The sequence below is a fragment of the Rhea pennata genome, chromosome 6, assembly GCF_028389875.1.
Source record: "Rhea pennata isolate bPtePen1 chromosome 6, bPtePen1.pri, whole genome shotgun sequence".
Classification (NCBI taxonomy): domain Eukaryota; kingdom Metazoa; phylum Chordata; class Aves; order Rheiformes; family Rheidae; genus Rhea; species Rhea pennata.
Window position 1 is genome coordinate 1,509,627 of NC_084668.1, and position 14,852 is coordinate 1,524,478.

At 49.6% G+C, this 14,852-nt stretch overlaps 1 protein-coding gene across 1 annotated transcript in view; it reads right to left on the reverse strand.

Moving 5' to 3' along the window:
- Positions 1–6,291: 6,291 nt before the first annotated feature.
- The window catches only part of GALNT13 (polypeptide N-acetylgalactosaminyltransferase 13), a 145,006-nt gene continuing 136,445 nt past the window's right edge, over positions 6,292–14,852 (reverse strand). The window contains exon 13 of the mRNA XM_062578606.1: positions 6,292–6,939. Within this exon, the coding sequence (XP_062434590.1) occupies positions 6,799–6,939 (141 nt within the window). The 3' untranslated portion in view covers positions 6,292–6,798. The remainder of the gene's footprint in view (positions 6,940–14,852) is intronic.

A 14,852-nucleotide genomic window follows, 5' to 3' on the forward strand; every position in this document is an offset into this window, starting at 1 on the left:
AAGCGCCGCGAGGTGCCTCCACGGCGCGGCCGAGCCCGAGGCACGGCCGGCGCCGGCGCTCCGGGCCCGAGCCGGCGCGCGCCCTGCCAGCACGGGGCTCCGCGAGCTGCAAACGCCCCGCGGCGGCTGCAGCGCCGGCGAGCTGCTCGCGGAGGGCTGCGGCGGCTGCCGGCGCCCCGCGGGTGGCCTCCCGCCAGGACGAGGAGACCATCTGCCTTTAACACCCGCGCAGCGAGTACCCAAAGCAAACCTGTTCTCCGCAGGTTTTTGCTCGCTGCCCGCTGTGACTAGCGCAGTGTCATTTCATACCCAGCCGTGCAGGCGGCAATCAGCTGTTACAGGGACGCAGCAGACCGAGATGCTACCAAGGAGAAAACGGGACCAAGCCGTTCGTTTTCCTGGAAAGCTGCTTCATCAGGCCACGTCTGCGTCTCGCAGCGCTCTCGCCGAGACTGCTAACGTATTGTCGGAGTCGAGAGCATGCTGGATTTATTTCCCGAACAGGATCCGCAGGAGCAGCAAGCGCTCCGGGCCGAAAACCAAAGCTGCGGAGCGCTCAGAGCCTCAGCGGGGCCTCCGCCCGTCTCAGCCGCCCGGAAAGGCCGGCTCTGCAGCACGCAGCGAGCGGCAGCGCGGCAGCCGGCACAGCGGCAGGACGAAGCTGGTGGGTCCTGCTGAGCTTTCCTGCCTCAGAATAGTCTACGCAGAATGGCGACGTCATCTAGCAAAATGGCTACGCCTCGAAAAGCTTTTCTAATCGTGTTACAGGAAAATGCCCTTGTCTCAGGCGGCAACAGCTTTAGTTAAATAAAATCAGCCCTCCGTGACACCCCTCGCGGTAGCTTTCTTTGCAGGTCCCTGTGACTAGCTCGGCCGGGGGAGAGGTCGTCCAGTCCAGCCTCCCGCTCCGAGCGGCTTTATGTCTGTCAGAACTGTTACATCCCAGGCGAGATGATTTGTGTCTTCAATAACATAAAATTTGGTGTGATCCTTCCCAGACAGGAAAAGTAAAACACTCCTCTTCCCTAACGTCATCCCATCAAAGTGACTTGACTGGATTTCTCACTGCCCCTTACTGTGCTTTCAAATTAAGCTGGAGCTGAAGCCTGTGTGAACGGTGAACCGTTGCGACGGGCGCGCGGGAGGCAAAGCGCAATGCTCTGAACAACCGCAGCTAAACACCAACGTAACAGGGAAAGCAGTCGCTCGCAAATCTGCATGCTTGTCGGAAGCTAATTTAGTACTGTTTAAAGAGAGCACGTAGAACGGAGCTGTTTGCAAGCCAGTGCGCCCCGTCCGCCGCCCCACCAGGCCAGCGCAGCGGGCAGGAGCGTCCGCCTGGGGAAGGACGCGATCCGAGGAGGGGCACCATCCGAGGAGGGGCACCATCCATCACCATCCAAGGAACAGACACGAACCTCAGAACATAGGTCTGGGTGAGCTAACATGCCAATTCAGGAGCCACAAAGCACCCACAAGCCTTTCTGGGTCTAGTCCTACACGACATCCAAGGACTTTCATCAAATCTGCGGGAGAGGACTGACTGCGGGATCTCGGCAGCCCACGTCGGCAGTTTACTCACTCTAAACATCCCCAGCATTTCCTAAAGACTCTGAGTTCTTACTTCAGCACCCATGGGTAGAACCGGGTGAAATCAGTTGCGGCATTGCGGTATCAACATTCTTGCAGCTCATCACAAATTGCAGCCCTAAAGCCTTGGAATTAAAGCCAAACCAGTGCGTGCACGTGTCTGCCTGAGTGTGCCGAAAGCCGAGCACAAAGCTCTCCGTCACAGGTCTCCTAAGTCTGTTAGTCCAAATTTAGGGGAGTTTGTTGTCAGTTGCTCTGCAAAAAATTCCTCCCCAGTCTCAGCAAGTGGAAAATTTCCCTGAGCCAAGGGAGAAGGGCAAAGTGCTTTTGGAATTATTTGGCAGATTTAAGCTTCCTAGGTGGCTTAATTATTGCAAGAAGAAAGACAATGTTGAATTACAGAAGCTTACCCGGAGTAAGCTATGAATTTTCATTAACTGTGTCACTAGATGATTCATTTAAATCCCTGCTCCGAAGGATTTTAAACTCTCATTCGCTCCGTATCCGAAAGTCTCTTTCATCTTCCCCGCCTCTCTCTGTACATGAAGCTGCCTCACCACGGGATTCGTATTCTTCTCTTCACTCTGTGTAATTTCACCACATTTTTTTGTGTTTTTTCCTACTTCGAGGATTCCTCTTTCTAAGAGCCATGACAACGTGTGCTGATGGTTGAGGAGATTTCAAGCAGAACATGCAGAGACCAGCCCCGAAGAGGACTTCTACCCCGGCAGCGGGCAGAAAGCCTGAACGCTCCGTGCTCGGTGATTTCCTTTACAAAACCATTTTCATGCTTGGGTCTGGAATCCCCGTGCGAGCCTGTGCAGTACGGGCTCCGCACGCGAGCGATGCTCTTAAGGGCTCGACCATAGGAAGGGTTGTCTCTATAAAACTCTTAAATTTGCCTCAGAACAAGTATGGGTTTTTTTAAGGAAAATGAGATTTACGTTGCTTCTCTTGCTATAATTTTAGCTCCATAATCAATCCTAATAATTAACATTTTTGTAACATGCAAAAAGAAAAATATCACTATTCCTGCATTCATTACTCACAAATAGATTATTTTATGATTCATCTAAATGATTCACATGCATAATTAAGATGAGCTCTACAGTTAATTGCATCTTTACAAAATCGTTTAATAATCAGAGTAGTATCTTGACAATCATCTTTTTAATTGCATATATGCAATGAATATTGTGTACAAACTACAGCTTATCAGAAACAAATAGACAAATACACATTCCTCTGAAAGCAATCTGGATAATTTTAGGTTCAGAAAACACTGACACTGCTAAACCTTGCTAGAAAGTATTTCTAAAAACTTCTCTGTAGTTGCATAAGCAAAAATGCTACTATGGAAGGACATCATGTTAAATTAAGTATTAATTAGCTCATCAGTAGAAACTCTAGGAGTGTAAAGGAATGAATTGTTGTGGAATTCATTTCTAAAGTTGCTACTATAAAAGCAGCTTTTCCCTCATCAGCCGTGTCACTTCTTTGCAAGGGTCTCCGATTGCGCAGGCGAAGGCCACAAACCCTGCCTCACCCTGCTGCTCTCAGTTATCACCTACCTTGACTTTTTGGAAGGTTACCACCAGGTCTGCGCTAGTCCGCAATGGAAATTCAGAGTACAACTGGAAATAGAAGTGGCACATTGTTGTTTTGGATAAAATTTCTCAAGAATCACTTTTGCCATAGAATATGATGCTGTGAACACATCTGTCCCTTTCAGCCTCCTGAGATGGATTAATTTTAATTTGTATTAACAAATCCTTTTATAAATAGACTCCCTCCTTCTCACCAGAATTTATGCAGCTGTTTAAAAATCCAAGGTGTGATTTAAAATAAGAAAATCCTCCACCCGCTGAAATAAAACTAAAATTCTGCTGTTGGCACTGTATATTATTTTTAAGTACAACCGGATTCCTTATTTTCCTTAGAGCTCTGCAATCACGGAGTGCTGTTAGCACCATGGATGAGCAGCATCACAGATCAGCAAATACAACTGCGGCAGGAGCTTGTCCAATTTGGTCTCTCTGCAGCCCATTTCCAAGAGGGAACTGCAGCAGATTTATACAAAATTGCTTCTTTCCCACGGATTTTTTTTCCTCAAAACATGGATGTCTGATCCTCCCGGGGCGACGGAAGCGCCGGCGGCAGCGGGACCACGGTCACCGTTCCCGGACGCTTCCGCACGGAGACGGCAACGTCTCTTCCAGGTGTTTCCAAGGTTTCCCACGGAATAAAGGATCTGAAAATAACCGGGCTGCAGTGGAAAGTGGGTTTAGCAGATGGCACCACTTGACCATAAAAGACTTAATACATCTACATACCAGGCTTAGACATCTATGCAAAAAGACAAATGCACCAGGAGAAAACTAAACCAGTGTATTTTAATTCTACAAAAATGTATAAATATTTAAATGTACAGCAAAGAGTACCAGTATACCATATAGTAACTGCTACAACATTTCAAACGTGTAATTCCTCATCCACAGTCTGCTTACACAAACCTGCTCTGACTCCATCCCGCGCTTTCGGCCCCGGGGCCTCTCCCCGCAGCGCGGCACGCGCCCGCCCGCCCCCAGCACGCGCTCTCGGGGGAGAAAACGGCGGGGAGGTCGACTAGCGAACGATGAGCCTTGGCTTAAGTTATTCGATGTTAGGAAATAAACACTGACGCCAAAATTCACACTGCGTGGGTAAAACCCGCTGCTGGCGTTCGTGGGAGCAGGGGGGCAGGGGCGCCCGGCGCCCGCGCCCCGCACGCGGGCTGCCCGGCCGCCCGCGGCGGCGATGCGCTGCATTTCCACGCTCCTCCTCGCAGGGGCAGATTCAGGGCTCCGGCGCGGCAGGGCTCCGCCTCGCTCCCGGCACCGCGCCGAGGCGCGTCCCGCAGGTCCGAGCGCGCTTCCAGGCGCCGGGCCGCTCGGGTAGCGCGCGGATGACCTCCAGCAGTATGTTTGCTCTAACCGGGAGGACGACGTGTACTTAACTCGCAAATAAGTAAAATAACACAAATGCGCGTTATTTCACTTCCTTTCCTAACCGGGGACGCAGCAGCGTAACCGCTGCTACAAGGATACGCTGGCCACGCTCCAAACTTACGCGGCCACGGGACCACGTGCTTTGTAAGAGTAAGATACTAACCTCCCTAGCAATTTTAAGGACAGAAACATCCTTCCCGTCACCTGTTTGTGGGGTCCCGCTGCGAGCCCAGGCACAGCAGTGGCGCCTGGACGCTGCCCTCCAGCGATGGGGTCGAGAACCGCCTCTGCCCCAAACGCGGCAGCCTAAGATGCTCAGCAGCTCTTACGGTTTGCAGCTAGAAATGCTACGTAAGATATACTGGAGGGAAATGAAATAGCTTTTACCACTGACCGCACGTTTCTGTCGTTGGTAAATACTCTTAGATGGTGTAGGAGCCCCCACAAGTTTTATTTCTGCAATGATACTCAAAAAACAAGTGTCAAAAACCGATCTGCCAGCACGAACAGCTGCATGCGTGCAACCATCCCTTTGAAAGGAGATGACCTTATAAAAACTTTCTGCGTGAAGATTGCGTCTAAATTTGTTTGTGATGTTTTCATGCTCTTTTATGAAGCAGAATTGCAGTCCTGTTTTGCTAGCTTTCAAGCCGTACCGTGCCTTTCCGTGGGGGTTTCAGGAGGCGAACCAGCGGTGCTCGGCCCCACGCCGCGCGGGCAGCTTGGCCGAGACGACCTTGCAGCCGGCACCGCTCCGTGACACCGCAGCTCCCACGCACGCCTGGCAATCCCTTTTCCAGCCGAATATGCTTCTGGTCTTCATGTAACGGTGCGCATCCCGAAAGTACCGACGACCTACGATCTTGCAGCATGTTCACGTGCGGGACTATTACCGCACAGGGACGGCGGCACTACAGGGCAGTTCTGGCAGTCTAACCACGAGCAACGGCCGCCGCCGGAGGCTCCCCGGGGCCCCGCGAGCGAGGCCGCGGGGACGGGCGCTGCCCACCGCCCCGGGGCCCCGCGCCGCCGCCGCTCTGCGCTCCCCACGCCGCAGGCAGCGACCGCGCGCGCGCTCCGGGCAGGCGCCGAGCGTACGGACTGCTGCACGGACACACTGCCCAGCACATCGCTGCACGCGACCGGGATTAGCTCCCAGAAAACGCTCTGCCTGTCTGCAGGGCGCTGCCGCAAGCTCCCGCTGCCGGCATCAGCTCCGAGGAAGCCTCTGACGCTCCGAGCGCCACCAGCGCGTTTTCAACAATGCGTTAACAAAACAAAATCAGTATGCCACAAAATTATTAAAAAATATAAATAAGCATCTGCCACAGCTATCAAAGCAAGGACATCCAGAGCTAGAACAGAGATTTGATCCGCAACCTTCTCCTCTGCGCTCAGAGAATCCACGGACGAATCCTTTATATGTTTTACACAGTATGCAGATACATTTTAATGCCTAAAGGTGGTAGCTACAGGTTGAGCCGAGCCTGGCCAGGGCCGCCGCTCGCCCGCGCGGTGCAGGGCCGGGCGCGGGGCCGCGGCACGCCGCCCAGCCCGAGCGCCCCCGCTGCTCCGCGCCGGCCCGGCGGCTTTCGCCGTCCCTTAATTCCAGTTTCTTAACTGCATGCTCTTCGCTCGGCTTTGCTGCTTTCCCGAGCATCCTCCAGGGAGGGACGTTCCCCCCCGGGCGCAGCACACGCGACACCCACGGCGTGCAGCGGCCCCGCTGCTCCGAGCGCCTTCAGCCCAGCCCTCCGCCGAGCCCCACTCGAGCGAGGGCAGAGCGATCGCCGAGGGGCGCCGGGGCACGGGCGCCGAGGACGAGACGGCCGCCGGCCGCCCTGCCCGCGCGAGGCGGCTGCCAAAGGCGTTTCGTATCGAGCCGCTGCTCGCAGGGCACCTGGAAAACACCCTCCCTCCCAAGCGCCTGGACAGGGCGTTCGCAGCCGTTTCTCCAGGACCGTTTTTGAGAGCATTTGCCTCGAGAGCAGCATACGTTATGTCACGGATGGATTCGGAAGCGCTGCTTTTGGGCAGACGCAGATTTCGAAGGGGCACGCGGAAAGACGCCGGAGCGGGGGATCCCCGAGGACCCTGTTCTGCCGGCAGGATCCCAAAGGGCTTCGGCGCCTCCGCGCCCACCGCGAAGGAAGGACGCGGGACGTCCCCGGCGTGAGCTGGCGGGCGAGCGAGGAGCGCCCGGGCCACGGGTCTCCCGGCTTCAGGCGCCCAAGGTCATGTTGCGCAGGAGCCACTGCTGGGACCGGCTTTCGCTGCAGTCCTTCATGGTGGGGACCATCTTGTCCTCCTCGGACGGCTCGTCAAGGCACTGGTTGCTGTTGACGTGCCTCAGGGTCAGCCTCTGCAACAGAGAAGCGTACGAGTTGCAGGGGGGTCACTACTGCTGAAAACGCGTGGTTTTAGTCTTGTCCTAGCCACTGCCCGGGTCACCACGTGTGCCCCCGGGCTGCCGCCCCCCTACTACACCCCCAGCGCCCCACGAGCAGTGGCACGAGCTGCCCCGCGCGCAGCGGCACCAGGCTCCCTGCAAACATCACCTCTGCCAAATCCACAGGCGATAAATGCAAGGGGAACGAGCAAAGCAAGTGCATGCAAATTTAATCTCAGAGCAACAGCTTTCTGGATTAAGGAATTTAAACTCGGACAGCCTGAGCATATATGCATTTCAGATCAGTGTACTGTTAGTCCAGAGATAACTGCTGGCGAAAATACATTTGCAAAGTATTATGAGAATAACAGCAAAACACACAAATACTTCCATTTTTAAGGAATGTAAGGGTCACAAGGGGACAATAGGAAATAGGAATATACTATGAAGAAATAAGTGATCTATTTGAGAGCATGGAGACAACATGTTCAGTTACATCATATAAAGAGAGCTAGGAAAGCTAAACATGAAATTGTGGACAAAGATAAAATTAGATAAGCATATTCAAGTTGAGAAGTAGATGTTTTGTCCACCACTGTTTAGGGGCTGTTTGGAGTTTTGTACACGCAAACTCACAGCAAATAAACATGTGCTTTAGGTGCTACCGTGAATGAAGTTTGGCATATACCAGTTTACTGCCATTAATGTAAAACTTGAACTCCTAGGTCTTTCAGTTTCTGAAAAAACAGGCAAAATGGAGCATTACATTCCGCCCTGCCGGCGCACCCGGACACCCAGGCAGCAGCGTGAGCCGCCGCCGCATGCCGGAGCAACGCAGCCCGTCACGCCGGCACCGGCACCAGCACCGGCACCGGCACCAGCACCGGCACCAGCACCAGCACGCACCGCGCTGAAGGCAAAGCTGAGTTTTGCTTCGGAGGGGCTGGATGTGCGCAGCAGGGAAACGCCAGGCTCGACAGTTCACGGGAATATGAATTACGACGCTGGATCCTGTCCTCCCCGGCCATCGGAAATCGGTAAGGATTGCACGGGGATTTCACTCAAAACAAGCTCCGCTCACGTCTGCTGCAGAGCGGCAGCTACGCAGTGCGGTGCTGTTCGTCAGCGGCCTCTCAGGTTTGATACGAGTTTAATACTTCTAAAGTAAATGTCTGTGTCTGCTACTGTACCCAATTCAGAAAATCATTACGAAAATAGTATCGGCTTTTGTTAGCTTGTTCCGCAGTATTTTAAAGAACATGTTTTCCCCCTCCAGAGCGCACAAGACCACGTGAAGCGTTTCCCTGAGCAGGCCAGGCCCTGGGACCCACAGAGCCTGCCCCGGCAGCACCTTCTCGGGCTGCGCCCCGGCACCCCTGCCCTCCCGCAGGGCCCAGCGGCGCGTCCGCGCTGGTGCTGCGCTTCGGAGCAGGAGCGCGCTTCCTCAGCGAATTGCCCAAACGGCCCCGACTTGCAGGCTCTCCTCATGGGCTGTCTCAGGGTACACAGGCTGGATCACTCCTGCAGTAAGCTAAACCGGACGAGGAGCACCAGGAACGTCGCGCGCTCTAGTGCTCACGGGCTTCCAGCCGGTGGGGCCAGGCTGGAGGTGCCCCCGACACGCGTGCAGCGGGGACGCCTCACCGCAGCGCCCTGGGGAGGGGCCGTGCATGGCCTGTTTTCAGGTCCAGACGTGCTCCTGCTTCCCGCAGGGGGGCAGAGCCTCAGCACGGGCTGCTACCCGCGGCACGGCGAGTCCTGCCGCAGCCTTGGTGCCTCGCTGTGTTCCTCCCTCCACCGCCTTTCAGCATCGTCAGGCCGCCAGGCACATGAGATAAAGCTTAGGCAATGCGGTCGGGCAAAGCTCGGAGCTGTCGAGGACGAGCCGCGTACGGCTTACAGCTGGCCGTGGCACAACCAGCCACAGAAGCGGGGGATCTGGGCAGTCTGCGGCCGTGTCAGGGAGAGCAGGACCTTGCTGGCAGACTCCCGGCTGCTGCACGGACCAGCTCTAAGGCAAACACCGCGCAAAGGAACGAACGGAGGGAAAAGGAAGGGCTGGCAGAACCCTGCAGCTCCGGGGGGAGGGAGAGGAGTCAGTAACACCACAGCAAACTTACCGCACGCAGCACAACCCCCAGGCTGTGGCAGAACAGCACTGAACAAGGTCTCCTTGCAGAGCAGCGCTTGCTGCAACCCCGGAGGACCGTGCCTGCACCCTGGCTCGTAGGCATGCCCCAAGCCCACGGCTCACGCAGGGCTCTTCAGTAAATCGCGCTCAGAGATAAACACCACAACATGGTTCTCGCATACCCGTGAACAGAAAGAAGCATGGTAACTGCTGCCAAGCTTTCCCAAATGCAAAATTTTTTCCGTGTAAGAATATAATCAACATTGCTGTAACTCCAAGTTAGGCAAATAGGAAGAGTCATTTTAGAAAACAGCATCTCTGACAAAGTCTCACTAGTAATGAACATCATTTGTGTATCTTCAGACAGAAAAGACTGCAGTCTAGGGCTTCAGTTAAACTGTAGTCTGGAAATGCGAACACTTTCCTAACGGCTGGTGGAGAAGAGCCCTCGCTATAGCAACCACTGCGTCTCACAGAGGTCTACTGCGTCTCTGCCTCTCCTATCCCCAGCTCGGTAATATGTGAAAACAAATTAGGAAGCTTTTGCAAAAATACAGTGTTTCATACAATATCATAGACCAAAAATCACCCAGCACCTGATGCCACAAACAGTGTATGTGTTAAGGGTAAAGGATGCAAAGTTTTGGCCAAGATCCATGGTTTAATTTTAGTCCTACAAGCACAGAGACATCTTAAAGCAGGCAGGACCTAGTTCTGAAGTCTCATCTATGGACACTCCTCAGCCTACTGATATGTAAAAAAAAAAAAAAAAAGGACTTTGTCAAGACTGACATTAAACCTAGTATGAAAGATGTGGCCAGCCCTGCTGGCACGGCCATGCTTCCTCCATGTCAGCGCCCCTGGGCGTTCAGCTTCTAAGCTCCTTCGTTTTTAAAGACCTTTTTTTCTTCTAAAAATAGCAAAAGATATCCAACAAGTTATATTAATCTTATTATTGTCTCTGACTGATTTAGTATTATCATCCAGATACATATCTGGTCTAACGCACAGTAAATTTTGCACTACAGTTCATCCTGGATTGACACATCATGTATTAACATTTCTAATATGGATTATGACTATTCTTTCAATAGCTTGTCCCTAGGAATTTGCTCCTCAGTTTAAAACAAACTATTATGCAATTCTCTAAAAAGAGCCTATAGATATTATAACGAATTATTGAGGCACCATTTGATTTGCACCCAATGATGAATATAAGACATGTTTCTCTAATTGCAAGAGGAAAGAATTAGTAGTGTTAACAGTAGTTTATTTACTAAATAACACTGTTCAAAGCATTACTGATTCTTCATTTACATTGTCTTAAGTGCAATTAAGCTGCTATCATCTACTATAACCAGAAATGCAAACAAGTCTAAAAATGCTGCTGCTCTTCAGCTGCTCCCTTTTATTCAGTATATAATTTCATGCTAGACTACCATATCATTGGGATTTTCATCTGTCTTCTAAATGCAATTTTCTGTCTTCATGCTATTATTCATGCTATTATGAAAAAGGCCTCCTTTGCTTGGGAAACAATTAATTACTAGGCAATATGATACCCATACAAGCCAGTCGAGAATTTTTGTTTTAATGAAACATGAGAACACACGCATGGAGGCAGAGCTAGCTCCACAAACATACAGGTGCAGGAGAGCAAGCTATGCAGCTTCACACTTATCAAATGTATGCAAATAAGAGTTCTGATGGGCAAAGAATTTGAATACGTTGTATTATATCTAAGGATTATATCTAAGGAAGAACAGTAAGCAACTCCTGCTTTATTGCTGCATCTGGGCTGTCTTGATACTATCAGCTGTATTACTCCATGAAACTGTAGAGGTAAGAAAAAGGGTAGTTGGCACAATATTTTGATTTCTTCAGTGGTGAATGTTTCAAAATTGTCTATTGAGAGTGGCTAATATCTTCAATATTGAATCACTTAAAAAACCGTGGAGTTTTCAAAATATACATATCCAAACAACCTGTGTAGCTGATCTCATTTATATGTATTGGAATTGGGACCAAATGTTCATGTACTGTAAACAGTAATGATTACTCTGAAATCAATAGATCATGGAGGTAGCTCAAGGCAGTAGAATCCATTTAAAATTACTTATAATTTATAGTAATTAACACTAAATGTGTATATTCTACATTCTACACACACTAGCATCTGTAAAAACAAGAAATGAATTCAGTTGAGCTTGATAGGCAGAAAATGAAAAAACATTTTTCTAGGAATAGCTTAAATCACTATACTATTTGTTTTTTTAATACCAACCTCCAGCAGTTTGTTAAAGGAAATAATCAGTGGGGCTGTAAAAAATGTTTCTAAAGACCTCCAGCCTTGTGTAGTTCCTTAGCATCCACGCTTGCAAGGGGCTACCACTGCAAGCCTCCACCGTGGGACCCCGGGTGCCATCCTCTATCCTGCTTATTGTCAGACACGACTGCGTGATTATATGAAGAAAGGTATGGCTCTGCATGACAGAGAAATGGCAAAAGTAAACACAACCAGCAATGACACACAAAGCAAAAATAACAGACTTTGAATAAACAGAGAAAACAGACATCCACAGCAGCGAGTCAGACAGGTCTAGAAGCAGCAGTCACTAAAGCAACTATTTACGGGTGAATGCGTCTGTGAATTGCCTCATGTTAAATGATGCCTTGAAAGCTTACAGGGTATGGCTAGTTTTAACCACACACACAAATAGGCGTATTCACGAAATAAGCTTTAATTCCATTAAAAAATCTTCTAACTGATCTGCTTTGAGGGACTGGCTACAGGAGACCTATTCACTGAGAAGCGGAAAGTTTTGCAGATTAGAGATCAGTGTTCACCTAGATCTCTCCTGCAAACGCAGATCGGTCTGTTGCAGTCACGAGTTTCTTGTGTTGTAGCAAGGCTGGGGCGGAGATGACGTTTTCACCAAAGAAATTTCCTGCATCGAACACACCGAGGCTTACTCAGGTGTTACAAAAATCAAATTATAATGAATGAAACATTTATATAAATTTTACTGTGGAAAAAAAGCCCTGGGGGAGCAGAGCTCTGCTGCGGCTCACTGCACCTACCCTGGGGCAGGAGCCCCACCAAGCCCCCGGCCTGCGGCAGCCCAGCCGGGCCCTGCCCGCGTTGCTCTGCGGGGCGATCATTTCATCCTTCAGCCTTTCCGTACCTCTTCCTCGCTCGCTCGCGCTCTCTCTCTTTTTTTTTTTTTTTTGTTAAGGGAAGAAATAAAGGACCTATAAAGAGCTTACTAAAAAAATCAAGAAAAAATGTCCTTATAATGTCACTTTGAGTAACCAGCCTGAACATCAGTTCTTGTTTTGGTTTCATTATGTTTTATTCCCTCATGTTCACTTCTGTCTACTATTCCTCTGAAGGAAAACAAAGGTACATAAATAAATAACTTCAAAGTGCAACGAATTCCCTATATTGCATGTTTGTATTCTATTAAATGCCACAAATCAGTAGATTCTATCTAGGAATATAAAATAGTATGATGCATTATATTGACAATCTGACCAAGCAATTTTCTCTAGCCCATGAGACAAAGTCAGTAAATCAGTATGCTGCACTGACTTTAGAAAAGCTATAATAATGTAAAGAAGATAATTTGTCTTCTGAAATGTTTGTTTCATTAAACATTCGTTTCTAAGACTGTAGTAAGAAAAACCACAGTTTTCCCTACTCATTTTAAAAGAACTTGGACAAGCTTTTTTGAATACATAGTATTAATAAAAAACAGTAATTGTATGTGTAATAACACAATACAGTAATTGTAACTTTATTAATATAAAAGACTGCAATTTAAATGAATATTCAAGTTATTGGCCACATTTTCTCCCGGCAGAAATGAGTCTGACTCCAGTTGGTCCCATAACATTCAGAAGAGATACAGTTACAAACTGTGTAACTGTTGGAAAGATGCAGGAAGGCAGGCACGAAATTAGTGATGCAACAGGTGCTAAACCGTTCACCTGTACGTGGGTGTCAGCGAAAAGGATCGCCGAAGCGCGCCGTCAACACAAGAAACAGCGTCGCGCCCGCCGCACGAACGCGAGCGCGGCCGCCCGGCCGAGGCGCGCTTCGGACGGCCCGTCCCGGCGCGGGCAGCCGCCGGAGAGCCGCGGGGCGCCGCGCGGGGCTCGCAGGTGCTACCAGACTTACCTCAAAACTATACTCCCATTTACCAGCATACTGACAGAAGGGAAAAAAAACAAAAAACAAAAAAACAAACAGGAATTGCAGTCAAACAGTGACTCAAGAAATATTTCTGTTGTGAAGATGCTCATCCTTTAGCAAACACAATTTCAATAGCTTTACACAAACGTTTAGCGACACTTATAATAGTAATTTCACAAGATCAAATCCTGACATCATTACCCATGCATGAGGAAACGAAGCTATTTTTTTTATCAGATATGATATATATAGAGCATTTTTTTTCCTAAAATGTTTTTCTGTGTTGTATGTCTTCAGGTCTCACCAGGCTATTTATATATATTAAAATTTGCCTGAAGTGTCAGAGGGCGACACGACGATATTCGCCGGTCACCCGAGCACAAACCTAGACGACCGACGTGGCGTCCAGCCCGCCCCGGCGGCCCCGGCGGCGGTCGGGCCCCGTTTCGGGTAACCCGCTGGAGACCCTTCCCTGCCCGGCAGCGGCGACGGTGCGAGACACCTGCAAGCGCTCGGTGCCTCGACTGCAAAGCAGTAAGAGAGCACAGCATCTAGCAAAAACCGCGTGCCCGTTAGGGCAAAACGCCGTGGCATCATCTCCAAAATTAACTGCATCTCGGTGAGCTAAAATGTATAAAGAATTTTAAGTGTTAAAAGCATTTAACAAGAAGACAGACACTTTCGGTACGAGAAAACGAGAGGAAGGGCTTTTTAAATAGCTTACCTCAAACTAATTAAATCTGATGATTTCACAAATACGTATGGCAATGTTTGAGATTTACCTTTCTTACTACCACAAAAAACTTCCTTGTTCCCTGTTTATTCTGGGAAACATACAAATGCTAGGAACTGCTAAAAAACATGTTTTCAGGTATGTACAGATCCTCAGAAAAAAAATATTTTCTGTGAATTATTTATATATATTTAAATGCCATAATTTAAATAAAACCAAGTCTGAATGTTGCAGAAAAATTAATAACAATTTGAAAATCCTTAATGAGAAATCACTGTTTATGAAAGAACAGATTATTGACTTGTCTCACTGTACACTCAGAGGTGGGCAAGGCACTACTGTCCAGTACCAAGGCTTAACACCTAAAGGCTGTTCAGGAAGAAGACTGTTATCTGCAACTGAGGCACAGCACCCAGAAATCATCTCAGTTCAAGCTGTGAGTGACAAAAGACATGTAGAAATGAGTGCAGTTTCGCTGGAAAGATAAACAACCGAATGGGTAGGGGTGATTCAGGCAACATGGCACAACTGTTTCTTCAAAAAAAAAAATCCAAAATATCACAAGCCAGTCATTTTCTCAACAAAAAATACTGCATAATAGAGCTTGGTGCTTGGAGGCTCCCGGCAATATTCAGGGATCACCATGCAGCAAGAGGCCCTAAGGGCCGCACGTGCGAACCGCTGCCCCGGCGAAACCAAGGCAGGGCAGCGAGGACCCGGGGGTCCCGCGGGGTCCCGCCGGTGCCGGGCTCCCTCGCGTAGAGGTGCAGCCAGCGAACCAGTGCAGAAAGCTGTGGTGAGAAAACAGAGAGGCGCACAGCGCAAGG